This window comes from Periplaneta americana, chromosome 2 (assembly GCF_040183065.1).
Source record: "Periplaneta americana isolate PAMFEO1 chromosome 2, P.americana_PAMFEO1_priV1, whole genome shotgun sequence".
NCBI lineage: Eukaryota > Metazoa > Arthropoda > Insecta > Blattodea > Blattidae > Periplaneta > Periplaneta americana.
Window position 1 is genome coordinate 196,933,880 of NC_091118.1, and position 16,153 is coordinate 196,950,032.

At 36.4% G+C, this 16,153-nt stretch overlaps 1 protein-coding gene across 2 annotated transcripts in view; it reads right to left on the bottom strand.

Annotated features, from left to right (window-relative positions):
* Window positions 1-16,153, bottom strand: part of Nup160 (nuclear pore complex protein Nup160) — a 62,575-nt gene that overhangs the window by 36,280 nt on the left and 10,142 nt on the right. For both annotated transcript variants that reach the window (XM_069819282.1, XM_069819281.1), the window contains exons 5-8: window positions 10,955-11,144; window positions 4,006-4,193; window positions 2,509-2,672; window positions 554-805 (exon numbers count right to left, since the gene is read on the bottom strand). In XM_069819282.1, the coding sequence (XP_069675383.1) occupies window positions 554-805; window positions 2,509-2,672; window positions 4,006-4,193; window positions 10,955-11,144 (794 nt within the window). The remainder of the gene's footprint in view (window positions 1-553; window positions 806-2,508; window positions 2,673-4,005; window positions 4,194-10,954; window positions 11,145-16,153) is intronic.

Genomic DNA, 16,153 nt, shown 5'->3' on the forward strand with positions numbered 1-16,153 from the left:
AAATAAAAAAAAATCTATTGAAGTATGAAAAAATATAACATTACTAAATTATGATTAATGAACCATCAGAAAAAGAGCATATAACATATGGCTAATGGCTTCATTGCCAAATGCAAGGCACTAGACAACAACATATTTACTGACATATACGACCCCTTTTCCCCATTTTCATTGTCGAAAAAAATTAAGACAGAACCTGTATGCGCATATCTAAAAATAATAATAGGCATTCAAAATATCAGCCTCTCAACAGATATAAGAATTGCTGCTTTTATTGCACAAAATTTTTCGACTTATTGCCTACAGAGTAACGGTAATATTTCATCCAATATACAAGGGTCTTATTTACGAGTAAATACATGCCTACACATTATTTCATTTTTAAATAAAATTTGAAACAGCATTATCCAATCTGAAATGTCATTTACATCTATGTATTTAATTATTTCAAATATCACAGCTTCCAAGCTGTAATATTATTCAGCTTTAGAAGTCTTTGTAAAATCAAACAAGACTTAATTTAAAGGACAAATAATTGAATGCCATTACTCACACTCAATGCCCTAGTGATGATGGACAGAGGGAACTGGCCAGGATGGAAGATATACGATACGTAGGCCTGACGTGGGTCAGTTCCAGGATCTGCCACTACGTAATCCCTTTCTGGAGGCTGCTCCAGGATAGCAGGCTGCCACTCAGGGGAGCTACTGTCCAGACGGGCACAAGAAACAGCTGCGTCACCTTGTGTAGTGCGCCACACTGCCCACAGCTGACCACCTCCAAGTGAGAAGTCCACTAAGTCATGCTGCAATCATCACAACCAGAGCAGTTAGTTCTCACCTCTCTCCACATGCGTCTTTTTATCTCTATTACAGAGACACCCGATTTTCGCGAATGATTTTTTCACAAATTCCTACCAATTGAGTCAGAGAATTAAAATTTTTATAGATACGGTATGAACAAGACTGATTGCAATTCGTCGCGAATTTTATGATTTGACAATTTTTTTTATGTTAAACCCCTGATCATATATATATATATATATATATATATATATATATATATCTGTGGCCAGGAGGAAAAAGGTCTTAAGTAAGAATTTTATACTTTTCAGGAGAGAGTAGAAGTTTGAAATTGGTGTCAATTATAGAGTTTTTTAATTAAGAGGTTTTTCCTGGATATTATTTGTTTATATTTCTTCTAAAATAGATAATGTTGCTCATTTAACAATTTTCTTGATTATATCCAAAAATAGCCGCAATTAAGCCCTTTTAAGACTAGAACCCAAACTGAATAGAAGGGACTATTTAAACATAAGACCTTTTTCATGTCAAAATAAATGAGAAATGTAAATTATAACGAATGCAAAATGGATCTTAAACAATTATAGGACTGTTTACCCTGATGCTTAAAGTTTTAAAAGGAAAGGGCATCAATATGCGATAAAATAGCTAAAATACAAGTTAGACCTTTTTAATGGAGAAGCATGGAAAGTAAACATGTGATGTTTGTAAGGAATAAAGTATTAAATATTCTTAAGTCCTTTATTCTGTGTGTGCTCGATTCAAAAAGTACTCAGAACATTTGGTAATGCTCTATAAATCCAGTCAGGAGTATTATTTGACTTTAACCGTTTTACCTGATTGTAGAGAATTGTTTCCGCTTTCAGAATATATAAAAATCTCATTTTCACAAAAAATTGACTTAAGACCTTTTTCCTCCCGGCCACAGATATATATCAGATTGGCCATTCTCATATTATGAGATATCAACATAAAATGAGAACAACCACCAGCACCTCCACTGTCAAAAAGGCATTTCTTGATAACAACCACTAGATGGAAGTACAGTTGCTCCATGCAAATCCGTAAGGATTATGACGTGACTTCTTCTGCAGTCACTAGATGGTAGCATAATAAAATTCATAAAAGTGGTTACTTTGAAAGTCAATTAGGCTGATCAACCTGTTATATGTGATCAGAGGTTAAATAAATTTTTTTTTTATGAATATTGTTGAAACATACATTCATTAGCCACGGAATTCCATTAATTTTCTTCAAGATTTCCTGTAAATTTTTATCATCAGGAAAGTGATAATGCACATAAAACGAATCTGAGGAAAATAAAGGTGCAGAGTACTCCAACAGACTTTACGAAAGCACAAGTTATTTGTTTGAGCATTTTAGGGAAGTTGCATAATAGCACAAACTGACAAACATTTTTGGCTTTTTGTTATATATATATATTTCCATACAGTACACTGAAGTAATTAGTAGGGACATCGTAAAATGGTGAATAGAATACATAAAAGTCGGTAAATAAAACTACTGCAATTCTTGAAAAAAAGTCGTTCTTTATTTAAATATGAAAATCATGGAAAAAAAAAAGTCTGTATTTAAACATGTAAACGGAGAAGATAAAGTATGAATTTAAACATGAAAATAGCATTTTAAAAATTAGTAAAAAAATACGCACATACAACCCCCCCCCCCAGCGTACAATACTTACATCTGGCGCATATACTGTGCATTGACGCAGGAACTTGAACACTCCTTGCTCATTTACAGGTTTCAGAACACAGACTTCTGATTCAGAAGCAAAACATAAGAACACTCCAAGATACAGTTGGTTGTCATGTTGGCCAACAGCTTTCCGCAGAACATGACTCTGAGCTGCAGAAAAAAGGAGATGAAATTAATTTATGTTGCAGTTAATATAACAAATTAAATGTTAGTTTTTGCTTGCTTTGTGCTATGTGCTTTCCTCTTCAAGCATGAAAACGATTTCAGTGAAGACCATTTCTTGAATGGAATTAATACAAATCTTTCATTTATCCTAAAAGGATTTAAATTTTTTGAGCACACTAGTTGCATGTTATGTGAAATCTGTAAAGACAGCTTCTATTATATATCACATTCTAGATCTTGTTTCTAAATGTATGAATTTTGCGTCCTTGACCTTTATTGACATATATGTGATACGATGAAAGAGTAATGGAACAGAGAAAAATTCTCTCCGGCACCGGGATTTGAACCTGGGTTTTCAGCTCTACGTGCTGATGCTTTATCCACTAAGCATGGGTATCCGGTGTGGCTTTGTGGATAAAGCATCAGCACGTAGAGCTGAAAACCCGGGTTCAAATCCTGGTGCCGGAGAGAATTTTTCTCTGTTCCATTACTCTTTCATCGTATGATGACACAGAATATCTGCATGGAAATATCATATGTACTTCGATACATTAAAATAATATATATGATATGCATAAATCACTTTGTGATTTAAGACGAAACTTATTCCGTCGGATCCCGGCCAACTAGTCACTCACAACAAGTGGACCTCAGCACATATGTTGACTTCAGTCCTACGTTCATAGACATCTATGACGTAGTGCAGAGGGTGGCCACTAGAGGGAACCCAAGAGTTGGAACTTAAACTGAGACGATTCTGTCCGACACCAGGATGGGTATCCGGTGTGGCTTAGTGGATAAAGCATCAGCACGTAGAGCTGAAAACCCGGGTTCAAATCCCAGTGCCGGAGAGAATTTTTCTCTGTTCCATTACTCTTTCATCGTATGATGACGCAGAATATCTGGATGGAAATATCATATGTACTTCGGTACATTAAAATAATATATATGTGATGTTTGGATTTTGTATATTACTAAATGTTTTTTTCCAAAACAGATATTTTGCCATGACTATCAGGATCTAGCAAAATTATTAATATTTATTTAATGATGCTGCTATGAAAGATTAGTGTTTCTTGATAAAATCCCATCACTGAACAAACTCAAGAAATTCTTGCAGAAATTATTTTACAACAAAGGGGGAATAATCTAATTTTTTAATGATATTTTTGAACTGATGATGTTAAATGGTATTGATTATGTGTCATTATTAAGAGATTGGAACAAGACAACTTTAAGTATTAAGAAAAAAACTGTCTCACTGTTTTCTTTTCTAATATATATAACAGCATGTCTAGGACATGAAGAAGCAACTCACCGCCTTGTGTAAGGTTCCGACCAGTCTCAGCTGTGTCATTGAGCACATCTGTAACCACGATGCATTGTGCACGGCTGCATGACCACATTCGTAGGTTACCATCACGACTCAATGAGAAGAGATACGTTTCCAGACCCATTGAGTGCAGAACCATGCTAACTGCCATATCACTGTCACTTGGTCTTCCCCTGTGATAAGAAATTTACCAAGAGTTAGTTATTTCAACAGCATTATATCCTACTGCATGAATAAAAGCAAAAACCCGTGCATGAAGCAGACCACTACTCTGGAAACACTGCCAGACTTAAGGCCCATTCACAATGAAAATTAAACATAACCGTAACATAAACACAGAAGTTTGCGCACAGGCTACCAAATGGGATCATTCACAATGATTCACATAAGCATTGACATTAACATTACCTTAAGACGTTAACATGAAAGTTTGCAAACTCCAAACTTTCATGCTTATGCTTACGTGATTTGCAAACAGAACACAATCGTGGGGCACTGAAGTATATGACAGAATATGAGGAAATGGCGTCGTCGTTATGTTTCCATGGTTACCGAGTATGTTTGCGGTTATGTTTAATTTTCATTGTGAATGATGGTATGACTTCTTGATTTTACTGTAACATTAAGTTAAAGCATACGTTATGTTTAATTTTCATTGTGAATGATGGTATGACTTCTTGATTTTACTGTAACATTAAGTTAAAGCATACGTTATGTTTAATTTTCATTGTGAATGATGGTATGACTTCTTGATTTTACTGTAACATTAAGTTAAAGCATACGTTATGTTTAATTTTCATTGTGAATGATGGTATGACTTCTTGATTTTACTGTAACATTAAGTTAAAGCATACGTTATGTTTAATTTTCATTGTGAATGATGGTATGACTTCTTGATTTTACTGTAACATTAAGTTAAAGCATACGTTATGTTTAATTTTCATTGTGAATGATGGTATGACTTCTTGATTTTACTGTAACATTAAGTTAAAGCATACGTTATGTTTAATTTTCATTGTGAATGATGGTATGACTTCTTGATTTTACTGTAACATTAAGTTAAAGCATACGTTATGTTTAATTTTCATTGTGAATGATGGTATGACTTCTTGATTGTACTGTAACATTAAGTTAAAGCATACGTTATGTTTAATTTTCATTGTGAATGATGGTATGACTTCTTGATTTTACTGTAACATTAAGTTAAAGCATACATTATGTTTAATTTTCATTGTGAATGATGGTATGACTTCTTGATTTTACTGTAACATTAAGTTAAAGCATACGTTATGTTTAATTTTCATTGTGAATGATGGTATGACTTCTTGATTTTACTGTAACATTAAGTTAAAGCATACGTTATGTTTAATTTTCATTGTGAATGATGGTATGACTTCTTGATTTTACTGTAACATTAAGTTAAAGCATACGTTATGTTTAATTTTCATTGTGAATGATGGTATGACTTCTTGATTTTACTGTAACATTAAGTTAAAGCATACGTTATGTTTAATTTTCATTGTGAATGATGGTATGACTTCTTGATTTTACTGTAACATTAAGTTAAAGCATACGTTATGTTTAATTTTCATTGTGAATGATGGTATGACTTCTTGATTTTACTGTAACATTAAGTTAAAGCATACGTTATGTTTAATTTTCATTGTGAATGATGGTATGACTTCTTGATTTTACTGTAACATTAAGTTAAAGCATACGTTATGTTTAATTTTCATTGTGAATGATGGTATGACTTCTTGATTTTACTGTAACATTAAGTTAAAGCATACGTTATGTTTAATTTTCATTGTGAATGATGGTATGACTTCTTGATTTTACTGTAACATTAAGTTAAAGCATATGTTATGTTTAATTTTCATTGTGAATGATGGTATGACTTCTTGATTTTACTGTAACATTAAGTTAAAGCATACGTTATGTTTAATTTTCATTGTGAATGATGGTATGACTTCTTGATTTTACTGTAACATTAAGTTAAAGCATACGTTATGTTTAATTTTCATTGTGAATGATGGTATGACTTCTTGATTTTACTGTAACATTAAGTTAAAGCATACGTTATGTTTAATTTTCATTGTGAATGATGGTATGACTTCTTGATTTTACTGTAACATTAAGTTAAAGCATACGTTATGTTTAATTTTCATTGTGAATGATGGTATGACTTCTTGATTTTACTGTAACATTAAGTTAAAGCATACGTTATGTTTAATTTTCATTGTGAATGATGGTATGACTTCTTGATTTTACTGTAACATTAAGTTAAAGCATACGTTATGTTTAATTTTCATTGTGAATGATGGTATGACTTCTTGATTTTACTGTAACATTAAGTTAAAGCATACGTTATGTTTAATTTTCATTGTGAATGATGGTATGACTTCTTGATTTTACTGTAACATTAAGTTAAAGCATACGTTATGTTTAATTTTCATTGTGAATGGGCCTTTACACTGTATTCACTGAGTTTCCTGCTACCACTGCCGTGAGTATCAGTCACTGGCTTTCATTTTCTGATACTGTTAAAAAAATCTATTTTGACACTTTTACATAAATGTTTTCAGCATCTTTGATATCGGAAAAGTAGTTTCTGGCACGATATTTGTCTTTTTACAGCAATTATTCCTAAACCAGGAGTTCTCAAACTTTCCTCTCACAGCACCATTAATTCAGTATATCAATGGTGTTTAACCACCACCTCATATGTAAAAAAAAATGAACAGAATGAGATTTCACTTTATCTCTATTAACAAAAGTTTTTTTCCGAATCTTCTGTAAACATATTGTAACTTTTATTCACCAATGTGACTTTTATTTCTAACTTTAACCACACATCCGTCAACAATGGGTATTCTACTCAACACAGTAGTCGTTATTGCACTCCACAGAACGACAATGACATTTCACGTGTATTATTGAGAAGAACAACAATGTACTCCTAATTTCAACTAATATTTACAAAGCACTATGTACAGAACAAAACTGTCAGTTCTCAGTTCACAGTTCGTTCGCCTTGGCTAGTTCTTCTAGCCCACTCACTCAAGTTCACTGTACGTCGAACCCAAGCCCTCCAGATAGTTCGCTGCCCTTCGAACCCAAGACTTACAGATACAGTTCACTGCCCTTCGAACCCAAGACTTCCAGATACAGTTCACTGCACTTCGAACCCAATACTTTCAGATACAGTTCACTGCACTTCGAACCCAAGTCTTCCAGATACAGTTCACTGCACTTCGAATCCAAGCCTTCCAGATGCGGTTCCCTGCACATCGAACCCCAGACTTCCCGATACGCCGCACTCACCTAGACGCTGCCACAGTTATGGATTCACTCAAGTTCACTGCACCTCGAACTCAAATCCTCTGGATATGTCTCTGCTGTCCAAGACAAGACTAACTAGTTCTCTCACAGTTGATTAACTATCTGTCGGCACTTACAGTGTTATTTATTTACCACGATCGCCTAGAACAGGGGTCGTCAGCACAGAGCACGCTGGGGCTAGTCTCTCTTACCCGCTGAAAATGCAGTGCATTATAGTGCTCTCGTAGCTGCTAGCAGTATGCTCTCTATCTCTCCCTGTTGCACGACAGTGCGCATGAGTTGGCACCGCGTACCCATTGCACATTTCAGCGAGTGCTGACGACCACTGGTCTAGAATGTTCTGCATCGCGAAGCATCTGGACCTCCACAACAATCCACTTCTAGGCACTTCCTTACTTCTGCTCTGCACTGGGACAGCAGTTCTTTCCCTTGCTCCGCGCCATGCCACAGCGTCTACCAAAGCCTGAGTTCCGTTTTCCCGCACCTTCCTTCGAGCACGAAAGTCCCCGACGCAACCAGATACCACCAGAATGTTCCAGACGGGTGCCACAATATCTTATGTCAGACATGGGTACTACCTTTACATGAAGATATTTCAATGTCAGATATTTGCTCATTATCAAGATATTAAAATGTTTTTTTCCTCTCCTGTAAAATTGAATATTTTGACATACAAGTTTGTTGTTCAAGACCACTGATACTGAAGACTCAAGTACCACTTACTACAAGAAATGAAGGGATATAATACGAATTAAAATACTTTCATGATTAAATTAATTAGGTTTACGAATTACAAAGTATGTTCTTAGTGAGAAGCATGGCTTTGTTTTGATGATAGTAGGTTTTCCACATAAACAGTTTTTTAAAGTTTTAATCTCAGGTCATGTACAATTTTTACACTTGTTCTTAAGAAAGGGTTGCATGGTAGCGTAACAGTTCAGGTAGAATGCTGAAAAACCGGAAGATCGCAGGTTCGATTCTCTATAGGGTCATGAATTTTCTCCATTGATATAATCCTTCCAGCAGCACTATGGTCATTGAGTTTACTCATTCTGTAACAGAAACGAGTACCAGAGGCATCTCTCTTGTGGCAGAAAAAGCAGGCATGTAGGACTGACATCCCTACTACCATTAATGCCGACTATGTAAAGGTGGGTATCTTAATCTCCTGTCATTCTCTGGTTCTCTCGTCTGTAATGTGATTGATTTGCTTAATATATTCTTAACAAGAAAAAGCTTTCATATAATATAAAAGGTAGAAAAACATTGTACTGCATTTGTAGCCAATAATGGGTACTCCTCTTGCCTTTTAATCCAAAAATCTGGCAGATTTCTTCTAGAAAAATTATGAAGGCCAATATCACAAATAAGCTCAATTAACCGTGTTTCTTTTTTCTGCAGAAATCTCTGAAGCTAAAATTTTTTCACAAGTAAAAATGGATTTTTTACCCAAAAATTGTGAACCAAGATCTTCTGTAAAGAATCTAGCAGAAGAACTTTGTTCTCAAATGTTGGTAGTACTCCTTCGTCTCAGCCAGTATTCAAGGATTGAGACAAATGTCACTTTCCTGAACAAAGCTTTCAACATAAACAAACTTATTTTTTTAGAAATAATGAAAATACTTACTTACTTACAAATGGCTTTTAAGGAATCCGAAGGTTCATTGCCGCCCTCACATAAGCCCGCCAGCAGTCCCTATCCTGTGCAAGATTAATCCAGTCTCTATCATCATACCCCACCTCCCTCAGATCCATTTTAATATTATCCTCCCATCTACGTCTCGGCCTCCCTAAAGGTCTTTTTCCCTCCGGTCTCCCAACTAACACTCTATATGCATTTCTGGATTCGCCCATACGTGCTACATGCCCTGCCCATCTCAAACGTCTGGATTTAATGTTCCTAATTATGTCAGGTGAAGAATATAATGCGTGCAGTTCTGTGTTGTGTAACTTTCTCCATTCTCCTGTAACTTCATCCCGCTTAGCCCCAAATATTTTCCTTAGCACCTTATTCTCAAACACCCTATGTTCCTCTCTCAGAGTGAGAGTCCAAGTTTCACAACCATACAGAAGAACCGGTAATATAACTGTTTTATAAATTCTAACTTTCAGATTTTTCGACAGCAGACTGGATGATAAGAGCTTCTCAACCGAATAATAACACGCATTTCCGATATTTATTCTGCGTTTAATTTCCTCCCGAGTGTCATTTATATTTGTTACTGTTGCTCCAAGATATTTGAATTTTTCCACCTCTTCGAAGGATAAATCTCCAATTTTTATATTTCCATTTCGTACAATATTCTGGTCACGAGACATAATCATATACTTTGTCTTTTCGGGATTTACTTCCAAACCGATCGCTCTACTTGCTTCAAGTAAAATTTCCGTGTTTTCCCTAATCGTTTGTGTATTTTCTCCTAACATATTCACGTCATCCGCATAGACAAGAAGCTGATGTAACCCGTTCAATTCCAAACCCTGCCTGTTATCCTGAACTTTCCTAATGGCATATTCTAGAGCGAAGTTAAAAAGTAAAGGTGATAGTGCATCTCCTTGCTTTAGCCCGCAGTGAATTGGAAAAGCATCAGATAGAAACTGACCTATACGGACTCTGCTGTACGTTTCACTGAGACACATTTTAATTAATCGAACTAGTTTCTTGGGAATACCAAATTCAATAAGAATATCATATAATACTTCCCTCTTAACCGAGTCATAAGCCTTTTTGAAATCTATGAATAACTGATGTACTGTACCCTTATACTCCCATTTTTTCTCCATTATCTGCCGAATACAAAAAATCTGATCAATAGTCGATCTATTACGCCGAAAACCGCACTGATGATCCCCAATAATTTCATCTACGTACGGAGTTAATCTTCTCAAAAGAATATTGGACAAAATTTTGTACGACGTCAACAAAAGTGATATTCCTCGAAAGTTACCACAGTTGGTTTTGTCCCCCTTTTTAAAAATAGGTACAATTATGGACTCCTTCCATTGTTCTGGTACAATTTCCTTTTCCCAAATAGCAAGTAAAAGTTTATAAATTTCGCTATATAATGCACTCCCACCCTCTTGTATTAATTCTGCTGGAATTTGATCGATACCTGGAGACTTGTACTTTTTCAGATTTTCTATCGCAATTTCGACTTCTGTAAGCGTGGGTTCGGGTATAAATGGCTCGGCAGTTTGTATTTCAATTTCGTCCCGATCATTTCTATTTGGCCTATGTACATTTAGTAGTTGCGCAAAATAGTTTTTCCATCTGTTTAGGATTGATGGAGAGTCTGCAAGCAAGTCACCATACAGAAGAAAAAAAAACACTCATCATTGCTAACCTTAGAACTGAGAAACTGATAGCTGACTTAATTACATAACGACTAGTGAGTACTTGTGGCATACTTTCAAATCAAGAAATTAGTTACTTGATGGTGTAAACATTCTCAATTACTTGCTGGAAACATGTATATTATATTTTTAAAAGTTTTCAAAAGATTAAAGGCCTGTTGAAGACACAAACTCATAAGACTTCTATTAAAATCTGTGAAAAAATACTATCACTACATCCAAAAATATTTCAACCCACCTGAGAGCTCCAGCAATGCCAGACAGAAAGCGAGGCATCATTGTTTCCTGTTTCAGCTCATTTACTATCACCATACCAGAAAGAGGGTCCATTCTTATAAGCAGGATAGGGCCTGTACTGTAGGCCAGAGCAAAGAGTGCCTCCTCATTTACAGACAGCCATGACGCAGATGTATGGGGCAGAGGAGTATCTGCAACAAACATTGTTTCATTCCCTCGCACTATTCAACAATATTTCTCTCAATTAAAATCACTCAATAAAAGAATTGTATTCCAATGGATACCATACCATTGTGGAATCCTGGGGAATGAGAATGCGGATACTTTAGCAAAGAAGGGCAGCACTGCTACTTACAGACCTGTTACTAAATCTACGTATTACTCTGTGAAGAGATTTATTAAATCTACATACTTAGACTTCAACAAACAAAATTTGATAACACAATCTCAAGGGAAAAAATAGAACTCTCTGCATCATAATCCACAGTTAATTCCCAATTTACCACTAAAATCGTCTGTAGCTGCATTTAGGTTGGCAACAGGCCATGATTGTTTGGCCAAACACCTGCATAGAATTTATTTATTTATTTCATGAATCATTGTTCACGTCATGGCGGATTAGATGTATTCCAGTTCTTAATCCACCATCACTCTCTATAAAAATATAACAAAAAATTAATACATTTGAACTTACAAGTATCCTCTGTTTACAATAATAATACTACTAATAATAAAAATAATAATAATAATGATAAAAGTAATAATAGTAATCAACTAATAAGTATACCTCTTTTATTTAAAACTCCTACTCTCTTAAGAATTATTCTATTACTTCATTGACTACTCTTCGTAGTTTCTTATCGTGTAACTACTCAACATTTATAATTCCATCTCCGTTAGAGCTTTGACTTTCTCTTCCCATCTAATTTTAACTCTAAACAGAAATTTTCCTAATTTATGCAGATTGCTTGCGTTTAGGTGACCATTCATTTTTTTATAAGCCACTATAGCGTTTATTTGTAGAAATTTTTTATCCACCCAACTGTTTCTCAAATCATTCGTTGCCTGACACTTTAACACACCAAACACCTGCATAGAATTGGAATATATCAGTCCCCTAACTGCCCATTGTGCAACTCAAACCAAGAAATGGATTCGGAACACCTCAAAATCTGTGCTTCAGTGGCTGACCATGACAATATCTTTGAAAAATATTGGAGTGCAAGAGGTCAAATGACTTTATTGTCAAACGCCTGGCATTAGAAAACAACAACAATATTTATACAGTAAAACCTCTTTTTAAGGAATCATTTCAGAAGTTCCAAAGAACTGACATAAAAACAAAATAATTAATGCCTATGTTTAAGAAAACCTACCTTAAGGAAAATCCCACTTTTAAGGCATACATTTAAAAGGATTTGCAAATACGAATCTCGTTTTGACGAAATTCCGAAACTTTTCCAAACACCTGAGATTTATTTCTATACAGTTGGTCACACCAGTGTAGCACTAGCTGCAGTACCATGCAATACACTGTATTCACCATTATCTCGGTTGAAAATAAGCTTGTAAAAATACTGTGTATCTCTATATGAAAACTGTAAATTTTATTAAAGTACTTAAAAATAGGTCCATGTGATTTTGTGAAAATATCATATGGTGTGTTTATGAAAGTTTATTGTTAATACGTGTCTACTACTAGTAAATTTTAAAGTTATATTGTTAATGTACGTTTGCTATACTAAAAGCCAGGTTATGAACCGACTAAACAGGAAGTAGTTGTGTGGGTTGAGACGAAAGTGTGGGTTAGAGGGGGTAGCCTATGCAACGATGACACGTTGAGTGTGGGGGGTGGAGGGGAGAAGAAGAACGGAGCTTTTCATTGGACCTCACGTGCAAATGTCGTCTGCTAACGAAAATCTGGCAACAGGATCACGGAGACAGTGTAGCCAAACTTCTCAGTTCATTTGCAATACCACGTGTATGAGAGTCGCATTTCGCACCAGTAACATTAGTTCGTGCTTTCTTAAAAACAATATTTTAATTACTAACATTATTGATAGTGTTATCGATAACTATATACAGTAATACTTGAAATAGAATAATGAATTCTCCCAAATGTTACGATACAAAAAGGAAGCAGATTTTTAAGTCTTTATAGACAGAAATGATTTTTTTATAAATTCCTATATTTGCTTGTTGATATACATGAGAATTAATAATAATAATAATAATAATAATAATAATAATAATAATAATTGAATATACATACATGACTCAATCAGTATAAACATAAAATTAAAATCATATCCATTAAATTATTATTATTGATGTTCAAAAATAGCCAAATAGTTAATTTGATTTATAACGACAACTCAAAATAAAATAAAAATTACTATAATATATGTTGATATAAATTAGTTAATACTATATTATTATCATTATTATTATTTGAATCGAATCATTGTTTGTTCGTTTAACTGAAATGTTTGAATTCGTTATATACTTCTTTATTAAATTAATAATTGAAAACACAGCAACAATAGTTATTTTAAACATATCGGTGACAAATGTTGAACACTCTTTGAATCTCGCGCCACTATGTGCCAACAGAGCTAAGAAAGAGAGCAACAGTCGGTTCATAACCTGGCTTCTAGTATAGCAGTAAATTTAAAGGGTATTAAGAATATGCAAGTATAATGTAGTTACATGGGCTAAAGGTGTTTTAATTTCCATATTCAGCCATAAGCATTGACTTTCGGAAATATTTATACATGCTTCCCAAAAAATTATTTTCTAAACCACCACTGCACAAGTGATTCTAATGGCTGATGAACTCTTAAACAACTGCAGCTGCTACGACGGCATCACAGCCCAAAGTCGGGCCTTAGCCTCCTCAATTCTCTTCCTCCACTGTCCCTGTCCTGGGCTAATCTTCTCAAGGCAGTTGTTTCGAGATAGTTCTGTGAGTTGATCATTACCACATCTATCCACCTATTTTTGGGTCTTCCAATTGGTCTTTTAATTAATAATATCATCATTAGTAATTGAGGTTGAGCCGAGCTCGACATATCAGCTGATCACCTCGCCTGCTACATCAATGACAGAGTTCGCAACGCTGGCACACCGCCGATAGCGCCATCTTTTTCCTTTCTATTTTTATATCTAAATTCCTATTGGCCAGCTAGGGTTTGAAACAATTGAGGGAGAGAGAACCGAGCTTCGTTTTTACGTTTAGTAGGAAAGAACTTCACTCAGGAACCCAGTCCCGATGCGGAAGGTTGTTTGGAGAACTAGTCGAACAGTTGACTTTACTCAGGAGCTCAGTCTCGACGTGGAAGGTTGTCTCGAGAACTAGTTGATCAGTTCACTTTACTCAGGAGCTCAGTCTCGACGTGGAAGGTTGTCTCGAGAACTAGTTGATCAGTTCACTTTACTCAGGAGCTCAGTCTCAACGTGGAAGGTTGTCTCGAGAACTAGTTGATCAGTTCACTTTACTCAGGAGCTCAGTCTCGACGTGGAAGGTTGTCTCGAGAACTAGTTGATCAGTTCACTTTACTCAGGAGCTCAGTCTCGACGTGGAAGGTTGTCTCGAGAACTAGGTGATCAGTTCACTTTACTCAGGAGCTCAGTCTCGACGTGGAAGGTTGTCTCGAGAACTAGTTGATCAGTTCACTTTACTCAGGAGCTCAGTCTCGACGTGGAAGGTTGTCTCGAGAACTAGGTGATCAGTTCACTTTACTCAGGAGCTCAGTCTCGACGTGGAAGGTTGTCTCGAGAACTAGTTGATCAGTTCACTTTACTCAGGAGCTCAGTCTCGACGTGGAAGGTTGTCTCGAGAACTAGTTGATCAGTTCACTTTACTCAGGAGCTCAGTCTCGACGTGGAAGGTTGTCTCGAGAACTAGTTGATCAGTTCACTTTACTCAGGAGCTCAGTCTCGACGTGGAAGGTTGTCTCGAGAACTAGTTGATCAGTTCACTTTACTCAGGAGCTCAGTCTCGACGTGGAAGGTTGTCTCGAGAACTAGTTGATCAGTTCACTTTACTCAGGAGCTCAGTCTCGACGTGGAAGGTTGTCTCGAGAACTAGTTGATCAGTTCACTTTACTCAGGAGCTCAGTCTCGACGTGGAAGGTTGTCTCGAGAACTAGGTGATCAGTTCACTTTACTCAGGAGCTCAGTCTCGACGTGGAAGGTTGTCTCGAGAACTAGTTGATCAGTTCACTTTACTCAGGAGCTCAGTCTCGACGTGGAAGGTTGTCTCGAGAAGTAGTTGATCAGTTCACTTTACTCAGGAGCTCAGTCTCGACGTGGAAGGTTGTCTCGAGAACTAGTTGATCAGTTCACTTTACTCAGGAGCTCAGTCTCGACGTGGAAGGTTGTCTCGAGAACTAGGTGATCAGTTCACTTTACTCAGGAGCTCAGTCTCGACGTGGAAGGTTGTCTCGAGAACTAGTTGATCAGTTCACTTTACTCAGGAGCTCAGTCTCGACGTGGAAGGTTGTCTCGAGAACTAGGTGATCAGTTGACTTTACTCAGGAGCTCAGTCTCGACGTGGAAGGTTGTCTCGAGAACTAGTTGATCAGTTCACTTTACTCAGGAGCTCAGTCTCGACGTGGAAGGTTGTCTCGAGAACTAGGTGATCAGTTGACTTTACTCAGGAGCTCAGTCTCGACGTGGAAGGTTGTCTCGAGAACTAGTTGATCAGTTCACTTTACTCAGGAGCTCAGTCTCGACGTGGAAGGTTGTCTCGAGAACTAGTTGATCAGTTCACTTTACTCAGGAGCTCAGTCTCGACGTGGAAGGTTGTCTCGAGAAGTAGTTGATCAGTTCACTTTACTCAGGAGCTCAGTCTCGACGTGGAAGGTTGTCTCGAGAAGTAGTTGATCAGTTCACTTTACTCAGGAGCTCAGTCTCGACGTGGAAGGTTGTCTCGAGAACTAGTTGATCAGTTCACTTTACTCAGGAGCTCAGTCTCGACGTGGAAGGTTGTCTCGAGAACTAGGTGATCAGTTCACTTTACTCAGGAGCTCAGTCTCGACGTGGAAGGTTGTCTCGAGAACTAGTTGATCAGTTCACTTTACTCAGGAGCTCAGTCTCGACGTGGAAGGTTGTCTCGAGAACTAGGTGATCAGTTGACTTTACTCAGGAGCTCAGTCTCGACGTGGAAGGTTGTCTCGAGAACTAGTTGATCAGTTCA